Raw genomic sequence first — 24,576 nt, forward strand, 5'->3', positions numbered from 1 at the left:
GCAATCTGCTGGAGGAGCTCAGTGGGTCAGGTGATGTGCTGGGGAGGGGAGAGAAACTGTTGATGTTTTGGGTCAAGATCCTGTATCTATCTGAAGCGTTGGCAGTTCTGTTCCTCCCGCTGAATTCCTCTAGCAGATAGCACTTACTAATGAAGGGGTTTGGCCTGAAACATTGGCTGTTCATTTCCCTCCAAAGATGCTGCCTCACCTGCTTAGATCCTCCAGCATTTTCCCCTCAGCCCAACCTTCTGCTTTCTCCCCATATGCCTTAATTCCCTGAGTCATCAAGAATTTATCAACCTTTGCCTTAAATATACCTGATGACTTGGCCTCCGCAGCTGCCTGTGGCAACAAATTCCACAGATTCACCACTCTGGCTAAAGGAATTCCTCTTCATCTCCATTCTAGATGGACATGTCCCTCTAGTCTTGGACTCCACCACCATAGAAAACATCATGTTAATGTCCATGTCCACTCTGTCGAGGCCTCTCAACATTTGATTAGGTTTAAGTGAGATCCCACCTCATTCTTTTGAATTCCAGTGTGTGCAGGTCCATAGCCTCTTTTGAAAAGCCTTTCAATCCTGGAAACATTTTTGTGAACCTCCTTGAGCCCCCTCCAATTTCAGCACATCCTTTCTTAGATAAGAGGGTCCAAAACTGTGCCCTAAGAAGCCTCAACGTTACATCCTTGCTTTTATATTCTACTCCTTTCAAAATGAATGCTAACATTAAATTTGTCTTCCTCAATATTGCCTCAGTAAATTAACCTTCATGGAATCTTGCATGAGGACTCCTGAGTCCCTTTGCATCTCAGAGTTTTGAATTGTCTCTCCATTTAGAAAATAATCTACTTTTATTTCTTCTACTAAAGTGCATGACCATACACTTCCTGACACTATTCTATTTGCCACTTCTTTGCCCAGTCTGCTAATCTGTGTATGCTCTTCTGTAAATTCTCTACTCCCTCAGCACTACCTGCTTCCTCTACCTATCTTCATATCATCTGCAAGCTTGGCCACAAAGCTTTCTTCTGTCATCCGAATCATTGCCATATTATATAAAAAGAAGCAATCCCAACACAGACCCCTGTGGAACACTGCTAGTCACCAGCAACCAACCAAAAATGGCTCCTTTTATTCCCACTTTCTGCCTCCTGCCGGTCAGTGTCTGCTTTATCCATGCTTGAATCTTTCCTGTAATATCATGGACTCTTAACTTGTTAAACAGCCTCATTGACATCTTGTCAAAGGCCTTCTGAAAATCCAAGTACACAACATCTACCACTTCTCCTTATCTCTCCTGCTTGTTCTTTCTTCAAAATTCCAATAGATTTGTCAGGTAAGATTTTCCCTTAAGGAAGCCATGCTGACTATAGCCTATTTTATCATGTGCCTCCAAGTACTGTGAAACCACATCCTCAAAAATCAACTCCAACATCTTCTAACCACTGAGGTCAGACGAATTGGCCTGTAATTTCCTTTCTTCTTCTTCTTCTCCACCTTGAAGACTGGAGTGACATTTGCAGTCCTCCAGAGCCGTGCCAGTATCAACTGATTCTTGAAAGATCATCACTAATGCCTTAAATCTTTTCAGCCACTTCTTTCAGAAATCTGCGGTGCAGACCATCTGGTCCAGGTGATTTACCTATCTTCAGATCTTTGTTTCCCAGGTACCTTCTTCCTGGTAATGGCAACTTCACTCACTTCTGCCCTGACACTCTTGAACTTCCGGCATACTTGAGTGTCTTTCACAGTGAAGACTGCTGCAAAATACTCAGTTCATCCGCCATTTCCTTGTCCCCATTACTGCTCTCCAAGTGTCATTTTCCAGCAGTCCAATATCTATTCTTGCCTCTCTTTTACACTTCATATATCTGAATAAACTTTTAGTATCCTCTTTAATATTATTGACTACCTTGCCTTCGTATTCCATCTTTTCCTTCTTTATGACACTTTAATTGCCTTCTGTTGGTTTTTAAGTTTCCCAATCCTCTCAATTCCCACTAATTTTTGCTCTATTATATCCCTTCTCTTTGGCTTTTATGTTAGTTTTGACTTCTCTTGTCAGCTGCTGTTGTGTCACCCTGCCTTTAGAATACTACTACTTTGAGATGTGGCTTCTGAACTGCTTCCACAAATTTTAGCTATTGCTGCTCTGCCGTCATCCCTGCTAGAGTTCCCCATTCTCATTTTGCTCTCTCACCTTATCTCCTTACCTGCCCATCACATCCCTTTGGTCCTCCTCCCCCTTCCTTTCCCTTCATGGCCCTCTGTTCTCTCCTATCAGATTCCCCCTTTCCCAGCCCTTTATCTCTTTCACCAATCGACTTCCCAGCTCTTTACTTCACCTGTTCCCCTTCTCCCGGTTTCACCTATAATCCACTTCCTTGTATTTCTTCCTCCCCTTCCCTGACCTTTCTACTCTTGACTTCTCATCTTTTTTTCCTCCAATCCCAATATGTCAATTGTTTACTCTTTTCCATAAATGCTGCCTGGCCTGCTGAGTTCCTCCAGCATTTTGTTTGTGTTGCTTGGATTTCCAGCATCTGCAGATTTTTCTCTTGTTAGTTTTCCCTTCTAATCAGTTTTGGCCAGCTTCTCTCTCATGCCTCTGTAATTCCCTTTACTCCACTGCAATATCAATACATCTGACACTAGCTTCTCCTTCTCAAATTGCAGGGTAGATTTTATCATGTTATGATCACTGGCCCCTCAGGGTTCCTTTACCTTAAGCTCGCTAATCAATTCAAGTTCATTGCACAACCCCCTATCCAGAATAGCTGATCCACTCATGGTCTCATGAGCTGCTCTAAAGAACCATCTTGGAGGCATTCGACGAACTCCCCCCTTGGGATCCAGCACCAACCTGATTTTCCCAATCTACCTGTACATCGCTCTTTTGATGTGCATTTTCAATCTCCTATTGTAATTTGTAGACCACATCTTTGCGACTGTTTGTAGGAATGTATAGAACTCCTATCAGGGTCTTTTTATTCCTGCAGTTTTTTTTTAGCTCTACACCTTCCGATCCTATGTCACCTCTTTATGGTGTGAGTTCTTTTTTTAAACCAACAGAGCCACCTCACCCCCTCTGCCTACCAGCCTATCCTTTTGAGACAAGGCGTATCCTTGTACATTGAGATCTCAGCTAAATTCTTCTCTCAACCATGATTCAGTGATGCCCACAACTCATGCATGCCAATTTGTAACCATGTTACAAGCTCATCTACCTTATTCCACTGCATGCATTCAAATACAACACCTTTATTCCTGTAGTCATCACTCATGTTGACTTTGTTCCCCCTTACATCCTGTTGACTGCAATTTTACCCTATCATCAGCTTCGCCTTGCTAGCAGTCTCACTACATACTACCTCTATTTGTAAACCAACTTACCCCATCCTCAGCTCTATCAGTCTGGTTCTCAGCCCCCTGGCCAAACAGCTCCAGTAAACCAGCCCACAAGGATGTCCATCCCCCTTGGGTTCAGGTGTAATGTGTCCCTTTTGTACAGGTTGTACCTTCCCCAGAAAACTGAACCCCTGCCCCCTGCACCAATTCCTCAGCCACGCATTCATCGGGCTAAATCATCCTTTCTTCCTCACTGACGCATGGCACAGGCAAAAATCCAGAGATTACTACCATGGAGATCCTCGCATCTACAGAATCTCGTCTCCATTCCTCTAAGAGGGTGACCCCTGTTTCCATCCAGGGGGTCAGTGTGGACATGGAGGATTACAAATACCTGGGGATACGAATTGACAATAAACTGGACTGGTCAAAGAACACTGAGGCTGTCTACAAGAAGGGTCAGGACCGTCTGTATTTCCTGAGGAGACTGAGGTCCTTTAACATCTGTCGGATGACGCTGAGGATGTTCTACGAGTCTGTGGTGGCCAGTGCAATCGTGTTTACTGTTGTGTGCTGGGGCAGCAGGTTGAGGGTAGCAGACACCAACAGAGTCAACAAACTCATTCGTAAGGCCAGTGATGTTGTGGGGATGGAACTGGACTCTCTGACGGTGGTGTCTGAAAAGAGGATGCTGTCCAAGTTGCATGCCATCTTGGACAATGTCTCCCATCCATTAGATAATGTATTGGTTGGGCACAGGAGTACATTCAGCCAGAGACTCATTCCTCCGAGATGCAACACAGAGCGTCATAGGAAGTCATTCCTGCCTGTGGCCATCAAACTTTACAACTCCTCCCTTGGAGAGTCAGACACCCTGAGCCAATAGGCTGGTCCTGGACTTATTTCCTGGCATAATTTACATATTACTATTTAATTATTTATGGTGCAACTGTAACGAAAACCAATTTCCCCCAGTATCAATAAAGTATGACTATGACTATAACTATGGAATTTCCTATCACTGCTGCAGTCCTCTTCTCTTCTGAACCACAGCGCCAGACTGAGTGACAGAGACCCGATTGCTGCAGTTCTCCCCCGGTATCTAAAGTGGAATACTTATTGAGGGGAGTGGCCATAGGTCTCTCCACTGGCTGCCCATTTCTCTGTCTTCTCCTGACAGTCACCCAGTTACCTGCTTCCTGCAATCTAGGGAGTGACCATCTCCCTGTAGCTCATATCTATCATTTCTTCAGTCTCCAATATGGGTCAAAGGTCATTCAGCTGCAGTTTGATGCACTTGGTGTAGATATGGTTATCCAGGAGCCTGGAAGTCTCCAAGAATTCCAATAGTACAATCACTGATCAGAGTTCAATTCTATAAGGCAGGGGTCGGCAACCTTTTTGCCTTTGTGGGCCGGATCGCGTATTAATGAGTGGACGGTGGGCCAGATAAATGTCATAAAAAAACTTGAAATATAGGAATTATCCATTTAAATACATATAGTTATGTTTTGCTTCAAATTAATGAATAACGCATGCTAGAAAATCATTTGTGCTTAACCAAGGATGCCAATTAGTAATCAAAAGAACTCAGTTTAGTTGCAGTTTATTTCAATCAAGGCATCTTTTGAATCTGTTAAAAGGACACAAAGAATCTTTGAACATAAAACATATGAACGTGATGCATTGAATGGTGGTAAATTATAATAAAAAAGAAAACTTTATTGCAAACAGTCGATAAATCAATGTGAAATTTGATGCTGTTTGTTGCTTGAAAGCTTCTCAATATTGGGTGTCAGACTTGTTGATGCATCCTCATTTTTACTTTCAAGGAATATTGCCACCTCTTCATGCAATGCAAATACTCTTTCTAGCATTGACCCTTGGCTAAGCCAGTGTACATTGCAGAAATAAGCCAGGTCCCCATATTCTGCCTCCATATCCAACAAAAACTGTTGAGAACCTACTGGCTGGTTGATGAAGTAGCAGCATTTTTATAATTTCTCCTACTCTACTTAATTTACTGTTTCCAACTTGTTTTGAAAACTTACTTTTAAACGCAATATTGTTTTACGATGAGTCGTGCCAAAGCTACTAAGAAAGAAGAGGACCCTCCTGTAACTTTGGAATCTATTTTGGAGACACTTCAGAAGCATAAAAATGAACTTTTGGAGGAGTTCCAGCAGGAATTCCGGCAACTCAGTGGTGAATTTAAACGAATGGATGTAAAATTGGATTCTATTCAAAAAACTTTAAGTGAACATGATAAACGGATAAAAGAGAATGAAGACACTTTGATGATCTTGGATGCGAAGATTGATGACCTGGAAAAGATCTGTGATAGACAGTCAAAGGTTAATGAAACATTAAGACAGAAGATTATCGACTTAGAAAATAGAAGCAGAAGAAATAATATATGTATTCTGGGTCTTAAAGAGTTAAGGGAAGGCAATCAGCCTTCGGAATTTTTTGCAAACCTTTTAGCTAATTCATTTCCGAATACTTTAAAATCTCCACTTAAAATAGACCAAGCTTATAGATCGCCAGTATCAAGATCCCCTTCAGGAGAATGACCCCATTCTGTGATAATTCGTCTTCACGACTTTCAAACAGAGGAACTTTTAATTCGTGAATCTTGTCGGAAAGGTATGATTGATTTTGAAGGCCAGAAGTTCAGAATTGTGGAGAATTCTTCACCCGAGGTGTTGAATGAAGGCTTTTAAGTTTTAAAAAAAAAGTGATGTCGGAGTTGTATAATAAAGGTTTTAAACCCTCGCTTTGTTACCCCGCCCGTCTTAGAATCATTTTGAAAAATGGCTGTCAGAAATGATTCCGTTCGACTCAAGAGGTGCAGGATTTCTTAATTTCCAAATCTGTATCAGAAGTTTAATTGTTCAATAATTCCCTATATAAATTTATGTTGCGTCTGCCTGATGGATCCTTTTTTTAGAATCAGCAGTTTTATGAACAATTTTTTTTATATACTTTTGGTATACCTTCGTATCTAATTTTTTTTGTACTTTGATTTCTTTGCTTAGAAAATTAAGAACTTAACATTAGTAAGTTTTTGTTGAGTTAATACTTTCCAAATTAATATGTTCTGATTTTTCTTAGTTTTTAATATTTTATACTATACTTTTTCATGTGTTTTTTTTTTAATAAGTTAAATTTTGCTCTTGTTTTTTGTTATGTTTTGTTGGAATGCAGTTAGCCTTGGAAATGTTTTGGAGCTCAACCAGTAAATTTTTTTGGGAGGGCAATGCTGGTAGGTTTAGCTGTTGACTGCCCTTTGGTCTACCTTTTTACTTGGGTTGGGGGGTGGGTTTTTTCTTTTCTATCAGCTGTTTGGTTCTCTTAGCTTCATTTGTTGCTTGGTTACTTTATCTCAAAGCTCATTGTTTGGATTCAATATATATTCCATCGGTTTTTATTCTAAACTCTCTTAAGCAATATGTAAAATGGACCATACTATTAATTTAATTAGTTTTAATGTGAAAGGGTTAAATCATCCTCTGAAATGTAATAAGATATTTAATTATATTAAGAAATTGAACGTCTCAATTTTTTTAAAAAAGAAACACATGTTTGTAAATGTGATAATTTATGTCATTTCAGCCGTTGGAAGGGTTTGTTTCATTCCTCATTTCAGGCTAAGGCTAGAGGAGTTTTGATTTTTATAGACAATTCAGTTTCTTTCGTTCAATATAATGCAGTGTCTGATACCAATGGGCGTTTTATTATAGTGTCAGAGAAATTAGACAATAAATCAATGGTTTTTGCTAATTTGTATGACCTGAATATAGATGATCCAGGTTTTTTTTGAACGCTTTTTTTTGCTTTTGCCAGATTTATGTTTGTATTCTGTGGTTGTAAGAGGAGACTTCAATTGTTGTTTAGACCCTGTTTTAGATCACACATCTTCTAAACGATTGACTTTTCGTAGATCTGCCTCTTTTATCCAATCTTTTTTAATGAAATGTGATATTGTTGATGTTTGGCGCTTTTTGCATCCAACAGGTGGAGAGTACTCATTTTTTTTCTTATGTTCATCATATGTATTCCAGGATTGATTTTTTTTTTTGTTGATAGTCAATTGATTCCACTGGTTCGCTCCTGTGAATATAAAGAAATTGCTGTTTCAGATCATGCTGCTGTGTTTTTATCTTTAAATCTTCCGAGTGTCTCCCGAATAAACAGATTCTGGTGTTTTAGTCCAACTGTGTTATCTGATAAGGATTTAAAAAAATTTTTGGAGAGACAAATTACTCTTTTTTTTAAAGAGTATACGCTAGAAGAGACTTCTAGTCTTATTTCATGGGATGCTTTTAAGGCTTATATTAGAGGACAAATTATTTCTTTTACCGCAAGTGTTAAGAAAAAAGCTAATAAGGAGAGAATTGAATTAGCCAATCAGTTGAAACAATTAGACCAAAAATTTGCTTTGGCTCCAGATCCTGCTTTATATAAAAGACGTGTTGAAATTAAAACTAAATACGATCTGCTTTGAACTTATCCAATTGAAACTCAACTTTTAAAAGATATGTCAGTTTTATGTTAAAATAAAACGGATAAACTATTGGCTAACTAATTAAAGACCTTTATAGTTAAATGCCAAATTAAAGAAATTTATAATGCTAATGGTAATAAAACATCTGATCGTTTAGAAATAAATGATACTTTTAGAGAATTCTATTCTAAACTGTATAGTTCTGATCCTCCTAAAGATAATACTGTAATGAATAATTTCTTAGATCGATTAAACATTCCTACACTTTCTGATGATAATCGAAAATTGCTGGATCAACCCATTTCTTATGAGGAAATTGCCGAGGTTGTTCACTCTTTGCACTCGGGGAAGGCTCCAGGTCCTGATGGATTTCCCGGAGAGTTTTATAAGGCTTTTTCCTCTTTGCTTATACCTCACTTATATTTAGTCCTTTCAGACTCTTTTAAATTAGGTAGGTTGCCACAATCTTTTTATGAAGCCTGTATTTTGTTTATTCTTAAAAAGAATAAGGATCCAACTGAAAGTTCTTCTTATAGACCAATTTCTTTACTTAATTTTGATAGTAAAATTTTATCTAAACCTTTGGCTCGTAGGATTGAAAATATTTTGCCATGTATTATTTCTGATGATCAGACTGGATTTATCAAAAATCAATACTCCCACTTTGATATTCGTTGTTTATTGAATGTTATTTGTTCTCCTTCTAAAGAGATATCAGAATGTGTGATATCCTTAGATGCTGAGAAAGCCTTTGATCGGGTTGAATGGAATTATTTATTTAAAACTTTAGAAAAAATTAACTTTGGGCCCGATTTTATTCAATGGATTAAATTACTTTATTTATCTCCCTCCGCTCAGGTTCTTACTAACTCTCAGAATTCTAAACCATTTAAACTTTATCGTGGAACCAGACAAGGTTGTCCTTTGAGTCCTTTGCTCTTTGATTTGGTCTTAGAACCTTTAGCTATTGCTTTCTGGGAACCTAATGATATCACTGGTGTTTTATGGAGGGGTATTACTCACAAAGTGTTGCTTTATGCTGATGACCTTTTGCTCTATATTTCTAATGTGGAGTCTTCTTTACCTTCCGTACTTGCTTTACTGTCCTGCTTTAGTCAGTTTTCAGGGTATAAACTTAACTTTCATAAGGGTGAACTTTTTCCTTTGAATAATTTGGTATTAGTTAATACTAACCTTCCTTCCTTCCTTTTAAAATTGTAATAAATCAATTTACTTATTTGGGCGTAACAATTACTAGGAATTATAAATTCCTTTTTAAATAATTTTTCTACACTTCTGAAATACGTTAAGAAGGCACTATCAAATTGGTCACCCCTTTCTTTATCATTGTTTGGCCGAATTAATTCTATTAAAATGAATATTTTGCCTAAATTTTTATATTTATTTCGGGCCGTACCTGTTTTTATTCCTAAATCCTTTTTTGATTCTTTGGATTCTATTATATCTTGAAAAGGAAAAATAAAATTTCTCGGATTAAATAAATTTCACCTTCAAAAAGCTAAAAAGAATGGAGGTTTAGCCTTTTTATTACTGTACATTACAAATCGTACGTTTTGGTTATATTAATGGAGAGGTCTGTCGGGTTTGAGTTTCTTTAGAAGCTAATTCTCTTAATAAATTTCCTATCATTTCTCTTCTCGGATCCTCAATTCCTTTATCTTTAAGTAATTTAACTGATAATTTTGTAGTTAAACTCACCTTGAGGATTTGGGAACAATTTAGAAAATATTTTGGTTTATTGAGTTTTTCACTTTCAAGTCCCATTTTTTTCTAACTTTTTTTAAACCTTCTATGACTGATGTAGTTTTTAAAGAGTGGAATAGATTGGGTATTAAATGTTTTCTGGATTTGTTTGTTGGAGATAGTCTCTCTTCATTTGAACAATTGTCTGCTAAGTATAGCCTACCCAAAACTCACTTTTTTCGATATTTACAAATTAGAGACTTTTTTTGCGTTTTCAAGTACATACATTTCCTAAAAATCCAGATAAGAATTTACTTGATAAAATTTTTAATTTGAAACCCTTCCATAATGGATCTATATCTAATATTTATAGTACGTTGGGAATGAGAAATATTCCTTGAGACAAAATTAAAAATCTCTGGGAACAAGATTTACAGATTCTAATTTCTGAGGATACTTGGAATGAAATTTTTAAGTTGGTTAATACCTTATCGTTATGTGCCCGTCATTCCCTTCTACAATTTAAAATGGTTCATAGGGCCCACATGACTAAAGATAAGCTCTCTTGTTTTTATTTGGATATATCTCCCTATTGTGATAGATGTAACAATGGAGAAGCTTCACTAATTCATATGTTTTGGACTTGACCGAGTCTTGAAAAATATTGGAAGGAAATATTCCAAACTTTCTCGGTGCTTTTTAAAGTAAATTTTAAGCCTAATCCTTTGGCTGCTTTATTTGGTATTGCTGGAGGAAATGATATTATTTTGGAGACACATGACTTGCATATTTTGGCCTTTATTTCTCTTATAGCCAGGAGGGCATTGTTGCTTAAGTGGAAGGATGCCACTCTGCCTACTCGTACTCATTGGTTACATGATGTTATGTCATGCTTAAATTTAGAGAAGTTTCACCGTTCAATTTCTGAACCTAGACAAGATTTTTTAACATTGTGGGGAACTCTTTTGAATTGTTTTCAAAATCTTTGATTTGCTATTAAACACTGCAAGTTAAGCAGTCTCTCAAGTCTGTGCTCTCATCAAGCGCAATTGAAAAAAATTGTAATTTGTTGCAGGCATCCCTTAAACAACTTTTAACATCTGACATTTCTTCAACTCGCCGTGTGATTGTTCTTGCTGGCTGATGCAAATAAAGATTTCTTTTCAGGACAAACAATATCCACCACTGCCAGTAAACATTCTTTGACAAACTCTCCATCTGTAAAAGGCTTCATCTTTTCTGCAACACATTTTGAGACTTTGTAGCTGGCACGGGTATTTCCTTCATTTTCATTGCTTTTCTTGGCAAAAAATGACGTTTGTTTTCCGAAACTAGCCTTCATTCGCTCAACTTCATCTTTCCTTGCTTGCCCAGTAAACTTGTTAAAATTTCCACTATGGCGGGTCTCATATTTGCCACCTTCTTCATAGCAACATTTTCTAGGCAAATGAGACAAACTGGTTTCCCAGCTTGCTCGATGAAGAAGTAAGTTAGTGTCCAAGTGTCTTGGAAATTTCGGCACTCAGTGTCTACCTTCCTGCGTTTTGCGTTCATTGCCATTGGAATTATTTTCTTTGATTTTATTTCGAAACGCGAATTATTCAACAAGTATAGTAGCACATGTAAATATCTGGATATGTAGCGTGGTTTTCTTGTTAAAACACAGTGACGCTGTTTCTGTTTACAAATTTGAACGATCCCATCTGAAAACCTGCGTGTGCACAGAGAGTATCTAATACATATTAATAAGATAGTCTGCCTTCCCGTCATTCGTATGTACCAGTGTTTGGTTTGGAACAAAACGGAACCTGGGGCCAGTGTAACAAGACGCCATGCATGTCCATCAGTGTGGTCGCATGAAACACTTAGAACAAGGAAAAATCGTTTGCAGGCCAGATAAGCATAGTATCCCAATATTTGCTCGCGGGCTGGTCAAAATACCTTTGCCTACCCCTGCTCTAAGGAGTTTGCACATCCTCCACATGACCGTTTGGGTTTCCTCCGGGTGCTCTTGTTTCCACACACATTCCAAAGATGTATGGATTAGGGTTAGTGAGTTGTGGGCGTGCAATGTTGGAAGCATTGTGACACTTGCCGGCTGCCCTCAGCACAATCATCGGACTGTGTTGGTCTTTGATGCAAAATGATGCATGTCACTGTATGTTTCGATGCACATGTGCAAAATAAAGTTAATCGTTAATCTCGGCCTCCCCTTGGTTCTGTGGGTTATCACAGTGGACCATCTCTATTGCACAAGCGACTTTGGTGGTATGCCAGTTGCAACTGAGCAGGAATATTGCTCGGTTGGTAAAGTGTGTTCCTACAGCTTAGCAGTGACAAGTTACTGCTGCTTTGTGTCTGCTACAAAAGACCTCGACAAAACTGAGCAACTGATTCCATTTGCATTTAGTGAGCGAGTGTCTGGAAATCACTGTCACAGTGAGAGGTTCCCTTTACTCATCAAATGAAAAGACACCTCAAATCCTCATGTGCCATTTGTGCTCCTGAAAATGAAGAGCAGCTTGCCAGCTAATAAATAATTCATGCCAGCAAATTATTTTTAAGCATGTGCAGGGCACATATGATTCAGTGCTGTGGTATCTACAGAATGAAATACCTGGCCAAGCCATCTTAATCAAGGTGGGGGGGGGGCGTGGGTTTTTGATGACATCCAAGCAGCAGCAGAGTAGATTGAATCATTTTATGATCAACATCTAAGCCAAGATTATAATATACAGCCTTGAACTCCCCTTTGCAATCTGTGCGGTTTTCTTTGTAGTGTTATCCAATTCAATTTTGCAACTTTTTTTTCCTGTATTAGCTGCAGCTGTCACCATGTTGGATGTCCTTGCTTGCTAAAGTATTACAGCTTTTTTTGATGATGACAAAACACTATTTAGCATTGCTTTCTGCCAGCTTTCTCAGAACCATTATTGGAAGCTATCACTATATTTTGACCTTAGTAGCAAACAATTAAAAGGCTTTTCAGAAGGCAATGACAGAGAAGCTTTTTTTATGTTAAAAAAAGGAACTGTATGTAACTCTTATTTGTAGGTTTAATCATTTCCCTTTAGATGGTTCTTAATGCGCTTTTTCCTTTGACAGAAGTCCAAGCTGCACGCAAATTGGAGAAGAACAAAGCTGTGGCTGCTGAAACCTTCAAGGAGTTAGATGACAATGAAGATGGCTTGTGAGTACATCAGCCTGCTCTGATTTCCCTTTTCAGTGATCATCTTGAACAAAAAATCGTCTTACAAATTAGTCACCCTTGTATCCTGGTTGAGTTAGTGGGACTGAAAACAATTCATCTCTCCTCTCAAGCTTGGACTTCCTCCAAATTTACTTTAGAGATTTTTCTTGCCCATTATTCATAAATCTTGTGTGTAATTTCTCTGAATAAGCTCATCATCTTGCATTTTCTGTGCTGGTACTTGTGTTTGTTTTTGAGCATTCATTTAACACTTTTTCTGATTGGCAGGTGGTTTAAGATCATGTTGTAGCAGTGTGCTTATTTTTGGACAACTACTGTACATGAAAGAATCAGAATCAGGTGTATCATCACTGGCATGACATGAAATTTGTCGTCTTGTGGCAGCAGTACAGTGCAATACATGAAAAAATTACTGTGGGTCACAACTTTTGGAAAATGGATCGCAAAAGCATCAAGATCCAACGATAGTAATGTGAAGAGGGCATGGTCTGGATGGCGAGGCTCTTTAATAATTAAATATTAATGAAGATGATATTCCATAGGAGGAATGAATCTTGACACAAAAGATTTGAGGTTGACATTTATCTCTTTCCTCTCCCATCCCTTTTGGCATCCACAAATAATACAGCAATGTAATAAGTAGTGTCGAAATAGTGAGGTAGCGTTGATGGGTTCATGGACCATTAAGAAATCTGATGGTGGAGGGGGAGAAGCTGTTCATAAAATGTTGAGTGTGGGTGGGCTTCTGTACCTCCTCTCTGGTATTAATGAAAAGATGGAATGTTCTGAGTGGTGGGGGTCCTTAACGATGGATGCCTTTTGTATGTATCCTCAATGGTGGGAGGCTAGTGCCTATGATGAAGTTGGCTGAGTTGGCAGCAAGCAGTGTAACGTTCTTTATATTGCAGGTTAATGTTTTCACTGAATAAAAAGTAAGATTGAGCCTACAATCATGGAAATATCTACAGTCTGCTCTTTTAGCTATTAAAAAGTTTAAAAATAGATTGTCAATGTAAATAAAAAAATATATAATGGGCCATAAGTTAGAGGGGCAGTTAGCATAGCACTATTACAACACCAACGGCCTGGGTTCAATTCCTGCTGCTGTCTGTAAGGAGTTTGTATGATCTCCCCATGACCGCATGGGTTTCATCCTGGTGTTCCAGTTTCCTCCCACGTTCCAAAGATGTATAGGTTAGTAGATTAATTGGTTACATGGATATAATTGGGCTGAATGGACCTGTTATTGTATCTCTAAATAAAAAATCATAAGCTAAGAGAAATTTAAATGTAGAATGACAAAGCTTTCTTTACCCATCTCGTGCTTTCACTCTCAAATTTGTAATTTGGTCAGAATCCATTACCTTGTTGGATCAAATTAAGTTTGTGGTCTCTGATTTTCCTGCATTGATTTTTGAGCCCCATGTAAAGGAAATGAGTTTTGACTAAACACTTCCTCCGTTTCAGCGTTACAGTGAATGAAATTCAGACTCATCCAGAGCTGGATAGCGATGGAGATGGTGTGGTTTCTGAGCAAGAAGCTGAGGTATAATAGCAATTTTAACATTACTGGAACTCGTTCTTCTGACCTTCAGTTCATGCATAGATTAACAGCAATCTAATGTGGGGCGACACAGTAGTATAGTGGCTAGCACAATGTTTTACAGTACTAGTGACACGCTCCCAATTCCCGCCAATGTCTGTAAGGAGCTTGTAGGTTCTCCCCACCATAGTGTGGGTTTCCTGTGGGTGATTTGGTTTCTCCCCACAGTCCAAAAGTGTTCTGCTTGGTAGGTTAATTGTAAATCATTCCGTGATTAGGCTAGGGTTACTAGGTGGTGCAGCTCGGGGCTGGAAAGGCCTATTCCATGATTTCTCTCAATAAATAAATAAATGTTACAGTTACTGATGCACCATGGGTCAGCTACCATATTGGAAGCTGGGTTAAATCTTCTATGCCCTCAAAGTTGTCGCGCAAATTGATAGGGTGGTTTAAAAGGCTTATGGTATGTTGACCTTCATTAACCAGGTTATTGCGCTCAAGAGCTGAGAGATAATGTTGTGGATCCATAAAACTCCGGTGAGACCACACTTAGAATATTGTATTCACTTCTGGTTGCTGCATTTATAGGATGTGGAAGTTTTAGAGAGGAGATTTAACAGGATGATGCCAGGATTAGAAAGCATGTCATTTGAGGATAGGTTGAGCAAGTTGGGGCTTTTCTCTTTGGATGAAAGGGGTTGAGAGACAACTTGATAGAGGTGTACAATATGATAAGAGGCATAGATTGAGTGAATAGCCAGAGACGACTTCCACAAGGTGGAAATGTCTAATACAAGGGGGCATAATATTAAGGTGATTGGAAGAAAATATGGGGGGAAATTGTCAGAGGTTTTTTTTTTCCCCAGAGTTGTGGGTGCACACTGCCAGGATGGTGGTAGAGGCAGATAAATTAGGGGCACTTAAGAGACTCGTATAAACATGGATGAAAGGAAAATGGAGGGCTATGTGGGAGGGAAGATAGATTTTGAAATAGGTTAAAAGGTCGACACAACATTATGGGCCGAAGAGTCTTTACTGTGCTGTGATGTTGTATAAGCATAGAAACCCTATAGCACAATACAGGCCCTTCGGCCTACAGAGCTGTGCTGAACATGTCCTTACCTTAGAAATTACCTGGGGTTACCCATAGCCCTTTATCTTTCTGAGCTCCATGTTCCTGTCCAGGAGTCTCTTAAAAGACCCTATTGTATCCGTCTCCACCACCGTTGCTGGCAGCCCATTCCACGCACTCACCACTCTCTGCATGTATATATTTAAAAAAAAAAATTACCCCTGACATCTCCTCTATACCTACTTCCAAGCAGCTTAAAACTGTACCCTCTCGTGCTAGCCATTCCAGCCCTGGGAAAAAGCCTCTGACTATCCACACGATTAATGCCTCTCATCATCATCTACACCTCTATCAGGTCACCTCTTATCCTCTGTCGCTCCAAGGAAAAATTTCACTCAACCTTTTCTCATAAGGCATGATCCCCAATCCAGGCAACATCCTTGTAAATCTCCTCTGCTCCCTTTCTATGGTTTCCACATCCTTCTTACGGTAAGGCAACCAGAACTGATGTTCTACGTTCCAATTCTTGTGTTCTCTTCTCTTTCCTTTGATTTATTGACCATTAGACTATAATTGGTATAAACAACTTGCAGATACAAAAGTGTCCCTCTTAATTGGCATTGCTATGAAGCTGATCTTCACAAATAGTGCTGAAAGCTCTTGAATCTAATTTTGATTAACTTATCCAAGTCAGATGACCTCTTGTCTGATGCTGATCCAAAGCTGATAATCTTGGGTCCATTTTTTTTTTCAGTTACTGTGCACTGGAGCACAGAAACAAACCCTTCGCTCCATCTAGTTTGTGCCAGCCTGGTCTTCTACCTAGTTCCATCAGTGCGCACCTGGGCCATAGCCCTCCATACTTCTCCTATCCATGTACCTATGTAAACTTGAATGTTACAGTTGACATCGTACATTGGCTCAGCCCATACTTGTAGCACCTTCTTAAAGAAGAAGCTCCCTCCTCAGTTTTCTCTTAAATATTTTATCTTTCACATTAAACCTATGATTTCTGTGACTAGTCTCACCCAACCTGAGGGGAAAAGCCTGCAAGCGTTCACCCAAGCATTACTCCTTCATAGTTGCATATGCAGTACCTCTATGATCTCCACTCAGTCTTCTGTACTCCAGTGAATGAAGTCTAACCTGATCAAGCTATCCCTGTAACTCGAGCCCCAACAAAATCCTTGTAAATTTTCCTTCCTTTCATATTCAGTACTCCTTCACATCCATGGTTGTGGGATTGCATGGAATCAGAATTACTTAAATCTGAGCTCTAAACCTATGGATTCATTTTTAAAGACTCTATAACTTATGTTCTCAGTATTATTTATTTTTATTTGTAGTTTTTTTTGCACTTTTTTTTTTGTCAGTCTTGTGTGTAGTTTTCCATTGATCCTATTGTATTTCTTTGTTCTACTGTGAATACTTGCAAGAAAATAAATTTCAGGGAAGTGTATGGTGTTATATCTGTACTTTGATGATAATTTTACTTTAAACTTTGAGAATTGATGGAGATGAATGATTCTTTGTGGTGATTAAATATCTCACTGCATATTAAGTGACTAATTTTCCGTCAGGTGCTACTGGGAGGTGTCGGTCAGGTTGATGTTACCAGCTTCCAGGAGACTGTCTGGGCCGGCATCCAGGACAAGTATAAATCTGAGGTCAGTGAATTTTGTTCAATGACATATTACTGCTTTTCAGTGCACTAAATTTGTAATGCATATCAGCTGTGCATTGTTTTTACGTTGGAGTATGATACCCTAATAGTGATTATCCTTTGCCTCACTGAAATGACTGATGAGCATGAGCCTTTGATAGGACATTAGGAGGAGATGGAAATCCAGAACAACACACACAAAATTATGGAAGAACTCAGCAGGTCAGACTGCATCTGTAGAGGGGAATATATAGTCAACCTTTTGGTCCAAGACCCTTCCATCAGGACTGAAATATAAGAGAGCAGGGACCTTAATTAAATTGGGGGTCAGAGAAGGAGTACAAGTTGGCAGGTGATAGATGAATCCCAATGAGGGTTGATGGGTGGGGGAAGGGGTGATGAAAGGGAATGACGTGTGAAGCCAGGAGGTGATAGGTGGAAGAGGCAAAGGGCTGAAGAAGGAATCTGACAAGAGGGCAATGAACCATGGAAGAAAAGGAAGAAGAGGGGGAACCAGAGGGAGGTTATGGGCAGGTCATGAGATGGGGGAAGAGAAGCAGTGTGAGGGAAGACAAAGTAAGGGGGAAAAATGCAGGAAAAAAAAGTGGGGAGAGTACAGGACAGGAATTTCCAGCCTCACGTCACTGCTTTTTTCTGGTTTCTGTCCCTTTTACTTTCCAGTCCTGATGAATGGTCTCAACCCAAAATGTCAACTGCTTATTCTTCTCCAGTTTATTCAGCCTGACCTGCTGATTTCATCCAGCATTTTGTTTGTTAATCTTATTTAATCTAACTTGCCTGCCCTTTAAAATAATTGCTAAGACATCAGAGAGTACATTAGACAGCAGAGAGCTTGCCAGCTTGTACTCCTTCCCCTCCTTCCATCATCTTATTCTGGCTTCTGCCCTTCCCATTCCTGATGAAGGGTCTCAGCCTGACTTGCTGAGTTCCTCCAGCATTTTGTGAGCCTTTGTTGGGAGGTTGATTGGACATGGGCAAATGCTGACCGTGGACACACGGTGACCATGCTTGATTTGTTCCTATTTAATATTAGCACATTGATAACAACAGAAAGCAGTTTAATGTGGAAACTTATGTTTTCATCTACTAAAATAACTTAAGAACTGGAAACAGGAGTAAGACACATTCCTGTCCTAGTGCTCTTTTTCACTTGCCCACCTGATCTCCATGTCCTGTGATTCCCTTTGCCCTAATATCTATTGATTGCAGTCTTGTATGCACTTAAGAACTGTCTACAGCTCTCCGTTGTTGAAATTTATTTATTTTTGAGATTATAACATAGTAAGAGGCCCAACGAGTCTGTGTCACTGAATTATACCCACATGAACAATTAATCTACTAACCCATACTACTTTGTAATGTTACAGGAAACCAGCGCACCTGGAGGAAATCCACATGGTCACATGGTGAATGTACAGACTCCTTTAAGTGCAGTGGGAATTGAACCTGGATCGCTAGTGCTGTAATAGCATTACACTAATTTCCGGATTTCTAATTTCAAAATTCCTAAGGAATTTTCATGCAAGAGTCAAATCTGAGATTTCCTGCCTTATTGGTCATATGATGGCAGATACCTTAACAGGGTTCACAGCTGGGGTGCAGTTGAAACAATTAATAGAATTGAGTTTAGTACATGTGTATCTTTGCCATATGGTTTTGTATTTCACTGCTCCTTTTCAGACCATCACTTCCTCTTCTACTGTAGGCTGTCAACGAGGTCTCCCCTACCCCAGAGATTCCTGTGGAAGGTGGAGCAGACAGTAGTCCTCAACCAGACCTCGAAGAGCAGAGGAAGACCGATGATGAGGATTACGGGGAAGACCAGGATAACGGTGTTGATGAGGATGACAGTGAGAGTGATAGTGAATTTGAAGAGGAGGATGATGATGATGTAGGGGAAGATGATTATAAGGTAAACAAAGAAAAACATGTTTGTGTTTTACTGATTCAAATATTTGGTAGCATTGCGATTAGCACAGTGCTTTACAGGACAAATGGCCCAGTTTCAATTCCCGCCGCTGCCTGTAAGGAGTTTGTATGTTTTCCCCGTGAGCACATGGATTTCCTTTGGGTGCTCCAGTTTTCTCCCACAGTACATAGACGTACTGGTTGGTACATTATTTGGTCATTGCAAATTGTCCTGTGATTAGGCTCGGGTTAAATCAAGGGATTGCTGGGTGGCCTGTTCCATGCTGTATCTCAATAAATGAAAATTTTAGAAAAATATATATAAAAATGGGCTAATAAATTTATGCAAACATACAACACTGAGTCCCAAAACAGAAGAGGATAGTTGTCTTTTACATTTGATAAAATGATCTATCTCGGGCTAGTTTCCTGTAACCAGCAGGTAAGAGCGGAGTGCTCACTCTGTCTCATCAAGCACTGACTGTAACCATGGCAGCTGTCTTTCAGTGGCTGCCCCTCGGTGTTCTGACTTCTCAGTGGAAGGAAAGAGGGAGAGAAAGGGGTGCTCTGCATTTGATTCACAAATTGAAAATCTTTCTTTCTTTACTACTTTGTTGGCTAACAAGATCATAAGATGTAACAGCTGTTTGGCTGTAGTGCCTGTGGCAGCTCTCTTTAAAAGATATAGCCATGTAATCCCACTCTGATGGTTTGTTCTTGTGGTCCTAAATGTTTTCACTCCAGCTCTTTATCATAGTTCCTTTAAAGTGTTGTTTTGAGCCTACTTCCTTTGTTCTTATGGATACTGCATTCCAGGTGCCAACTTGCACCCTCTAAACTTTTAACAGCACACAAAATGTGCCTTGCTTAAGGCACTGAAGAGTGCATTAGAACAGAGGGATCAGGGAAGGCACCACAGCATAAAAGCCAGGATCAACAGGCTGCATGGCAGCTTTTCCACCAGGCCATCAGATTGAGTAATTCATGCTAATACAATTGTATTTCCATGCTATATTGACTGTCCTGTCGTACATATGATTTATTACAAATTACTATGAATTTCACATTGCGCACTTAGACAGTGATGTAACAAAGATTTTTACTCGTACATGTGAAGGATGTAAGAATGAACGTCAATTCAATTCAATACATATCTATAATTCCTTATGTGGCATTACAGGTAGTAGAGAGAGATTTTGGCATATTAGCCTTCATAAATCAAAGTTTTAAGTACAGGTGTTAGGATGTTATGTTGAAGTTTTATAAGATGTTGGTGTGACCTAATTTGGAGTATTGTATAGTTTTGGTTGCCTAACTACAGGAAAGATGTAACTAAGATTGAAAGGGTACAGAGAACATTTGCAAGGATGTTGCCAGGTTTGGAGGATCTGAGTTATAAAGAAAGATTGAGTAAGTTAGGACTTTATTCCTTGAAATGTAGAAGACTGAAGGGAGATTTTTGCTAGAGGTATATATATAAAAAAAAATGTGAGGGTATAGATATGGTAATCCAAGCACACTTTTTCACTGTGTTCGGGTGGGTCTGCAACTAGAAATTATGGGTTAAGGGTGAAAGGTGAAATATTTAAAGGGAATATGAGGGGAAACTTCACTCAGAGGGTGATGAGAGTATGGAACAATCTGCCAGTAGAAGTGGTGGATACAGGTTTGATTTCAACATTGAAAAGAAGCTTGGTTAAGTATATGGATGGGATGGATATAGAGGCCTATGATCTGGGTGCATGTTGATGGGACCAGGCAGAATCACGGTTTGGCATGGACTAGATGGGCCAAAGGGCCTGTTTCTGTGCTGTAGTGTTCTGTGACTCGACAGTGCTGCAGGAACTCAGCAGGTCAGACAGTATTAGGAGAAATGGACAGTTAATGTTTTGAGAAAAAACACATATTTTGTGTGCTTCTCAAGATTTCCAGCATCTGCAGTCTGTCTTGTATCAAAACTAACAAGTATCCTAATGTTTTTTGGACAGTCAACTTGTCTCTTTTCTGGTTGGAATTTTCTTTTTCTCCCCCTTGATTTATTCAGTTGAAACTTTTCATGATCTTGTGCAGGGTTACATTTCTTCCACTTGATCTTTTGTCTAACTATCTTTCCTGACCCAAATGCTGGCAGGTGACGGTCTGGAGAGAAATTCACTCAGTGGCCACTTTATTAGGTACATTTGTGCACCTTGTTAATGCAAAATATCTGCTCAGCCAGTCATGTGCAGACATGGTCAGTAGGTTCCGTTGTTGTTCAGACCAAATAGAATACAGAAAAAAATGTGATCCAAGTCACTTTGTTAGTGACAGATGTGGTGGTTTAAGTATCTCAGAATCTGCTGATTTTCATGCACAACACTCTAGGTTTTACAGAAAATGGTATGAAACACAAAGAACTACCAGTGAGTAGCAGTTTTGTTGGTGAACACGCCTTGTTAATGAGATGGGTCAGAGAATAATGGCCAGAGTGATTCAAGCCGACAGGAAGGCAACAGTAACTCAGATAGCCACGCATCATGTCAGTGATGTGCAGAGAAATGTCGCTGGACACAAACCTTGAAGTGGATAGGTGACAATAGTGGAAGACCACACCCGGTTGCACTCCTGTCCCTAATAAGTGGCCACTGAATGTGAGGTGTTTGGTTCCTCCTCTCAGACCCCACTGTCAATTTATAGTCCCTGGAGACTGGAATGCAACTTGAATCTCTCCCTTTTCCAAAAAGGGATTTAGTCTTTTCTAGCTTGTTGATGTGTGCTTGGAGGTTTTCAAAATGAAAATGTTTATGTTCCTTCTCCAAACTCAGGTTGCTAATACAGGTCCACAATCCCTTATCTGAAATCCTTGGGGACAGTTGCATTTCGGAATTCAGAATTTTTCGGATTTTAGAAAATTGATAATTAACCTACAGGTGGACTTTAGGACCCGGGAGAGCTCCGGACCTATGCACATTCTCTCGTATACTTTAAATCATCTCTAAATTACTTATAATACCTAATACAATGTAAATGCTATGTAAATAGTTGATATACTGTATTGTTTAGGGAATAGTGACAAGAAAAAAAGTCTGTACATGCTCAAACAATGAGTGCTGGAGAGAGAACGTCCGGGTTTTCCCGATCCGCGCTCTTTTTGACATTTACACAGTGAAATTAAACACAAAGTGAACACAAAACGTATATGAGAAAGACATTTTTGAAATTTTCGTTATTTTTTTTTCTCCAACGGCTTTCTGAGAGGTGGGACTGCGCAGGCGTGTGACGTCGGGCTGTGCAGTGCGGCAGATTTAAAAGGAACAAAGCCTCATAGAGCGGGCAGCGTAGTTTGCGGGCTGCGGAGTGAGCCGGGAGCAGAGTGAAGACTTAAGGGCTTCGGCTCACCGGGCTTAGGCGGAAGCGGGCGAGGCGAGGAAGGTTTGACATTCATTTTCTGTTGCTATTTGAGGAGAGGGACATTATGACTGTGAGGGCAGTTTGCTGTTCTCGGTGTGGGATGTGGGAGGCCCTGGAGTCTCCAAGCCTCCCGGACGTCTACATCTGCGCCAAATGCATCGAGATGCAGCTCCTAAGGGACCGCGTTACGGAACTGGAGCTGCAGCTCGATGACCTTCGTCTGGTCAGGGAGAGTGAGGAGGTGATAGAGAGGAGTGGAAGGCAGGTGGTCACGCCGGGGCCACGGGAGGCAGACAAGTGGGTCACGGTTAGGAGGGGGAAGGGGAAAAGTCAGGTGATGGGGAGTACCCCGGTAGCTGTGCCCCTTAACAACAGGTACTCCTGTTTGAGTACTGTTGGGGGGGACAGCTTACCTGGGGGAAGCGACAGTGGCCGTGCCTCCGGCACAGAGTCTGGCCCTGTAGCTCAGAAGGGTAGGGCAAGGAAGAGGAGGGCAGTTGTGATAGGGGACTCGATAGTAAGGGGGTCAGATAGGCGATTCTGTGGACGCAGTCCAGAGACCCGGATGGTAGTTTGCCTCCCTGGTGCCAGGGTCCGGGATATTTCTGATCGTGTCCAAGATCTCCTGAAGTGGAAGGGTGAGGAGCCAGAGGACGTGGTACATATAGGTACCAATGACATAGGTAGGAAAAGGGATGAGGTCCTGAAAGGAGAATATAGGGAGCTAGGAAGGGAGTTGAGAAAAAGGACCGCAAAGGTAGTAATCTCGGGATTACTACCTGTGCCACGCGACAGTGAGAGTAGGAATGCGATGAGGTGGAGGATAAATGCGTGGCTGAGGGATTGGAGCAGGGGGCAGGGATTCAAGTTTTTGGATCATTGGGACCTCTTTTGGCGCAGGTGTGACCTGTACAAAAAGGACGGGTTACACTTGAATCCTAGGGGGACCAATATCCTGGCAGGGAGATTAGCGGGGGCTACTGAGGTGACTTTAAACTAGAATGGTTGGGGGGTGGGAATCAAATTAAAGAGGCTAGGCGTGAGGAGGTTAGTTCACGACAGAGGGATGGGAACCAGTGTAGGGAGACAGAGGGGTGTAAAGTGAGGGTAGAAGCAAAAAGTACAAAGGAGAAAAGTAAAAGTGGCAGGCTGACAAATCCAGGGCAAGCATTAAAAAGGGCCACTTTTCAACATAATTGTATAAGGGCTAAGAGAGTTGTAAAAGAGCGCCTGAAGGCTTTATGTGTCAATGCAAGGAGCATTCGTAATAAGGTGGATGAATTGAAAGTGCAGATTGTTATTAATGATTATGATATAGTTGGGATCACAGAGACATGGCTCCAGGGTGACCAGGGATGGGAGCTCAACGTTCAGGGATATTCAATATTCAGGAGGGATAGACATGAAGGAAGGGGAGGTGGGGTGGCGTTGCTGGTTAAAGAAGAGATTAACGCAATAGAAAGGAAAGACATAAGCCAGGGAGATGTGGAATCGATATGGGTAGAGCTGCGTAACACTAAGGGGCAGAAGACGCTGGTGGGAGTTGTGTACAGGCCACCTAACAGTAGTAGTGAGGTCGGAGATGGTATTAAACAGGAAATTAGAAATGTGTGCAATAAAGGAACAGCAGTTATAATGGGTGACTTCAATCTACATGTAGACTGGGTGAACCAAATTGATAAAGGTGCTGAGGAAGAGGATTTCTTGGAATGTATGCGGGATGGTTTTTTGAACCAACATGTCGAGGAACCAACGAGAGAGCAGGCTATTCTGGACTGGGTTTTGAGCATTGAGGAAGGGTTAATTAGCAATCTTGTCGTGAGAGGCCCCTTGGGTAAGAGTGACCATAATATGGTGGAATTCTTCATTAAGGTGGAGAGTGACATAGTTAATTCAGAAACAAAGGTTCTGAACTTAAAGAGGGGTAACTTTGAAGGTATGAGACGTGAATTAGCTAAGATAGACTGGCAAATGACACTTAAAGGATTGACGGTGGATATGCAATGGCAAGCATTTAAAGGTTGCATGGATGAACTACAACAATTGTTCATCCCAGTTTGGCAAAAGAATAAATCAAGGAAGGTAGTGCACCCGTGGCTGACAAGAGAAATTAGGGATAGTATCAATTCCAAAGAAGAAGCATACAAATTAGCCAGAGAAAGTGGCTCACCTGAGGACTGGGAGAAATTCAGAGTTCAGCAGAGG

At 40.2% G+C, this 24,576-nt stretch overlaps 1 protein-coding gene across 2 annotated transcripts in view; it reads left to right on the top strand.

The window, feature by feature from the left end:
* The window catches only part of prkcsh (PRKCSH beta subunit of glucosidase II), a 113,334-nt gene that overhangs the window by 38,991 nt on the left and 49,767 nt on the right, over positions 1-24,576 (top strand). The window contains exons 7-10 of one of the 2 annotated variants that reach the window (XM_063035604.1): positions 12,669-12,753; positions 14,242-14,320; positions 16,970-17,056; positions 18,779-18,985. In XM_063035604.1, coding sequence (XP_062891674.1) covers positions 12,669-12,753; positions 14,242-14,320; positions 16,970-17,056; positions 18,779-18,985 — 458 coding nt within the window. The remainder of the gene's footprint in view (positions 1-12,668; positions 12,754-14,241; positions 14,321-16,969; positions 17,057-18,778; positions 18,986-24,576) is intronic. The other variant, XM_063035605.1, reaches the window with a different exon arrangement.

This window comes from Mobula hypostoma, chromosome 29 (genome assembly GCF_963921235.1).
Source record: "Mobula hypostoma chromosome 29, sMobHyp1.1, whole genome shotgun sequence".
Lineage (NCBI taxonomy): Eukaryota > Metazoa > Chordata > Chondrichthyes > Myliobatiformes > Myliobatidae > Mobula > Mobula hypostoma.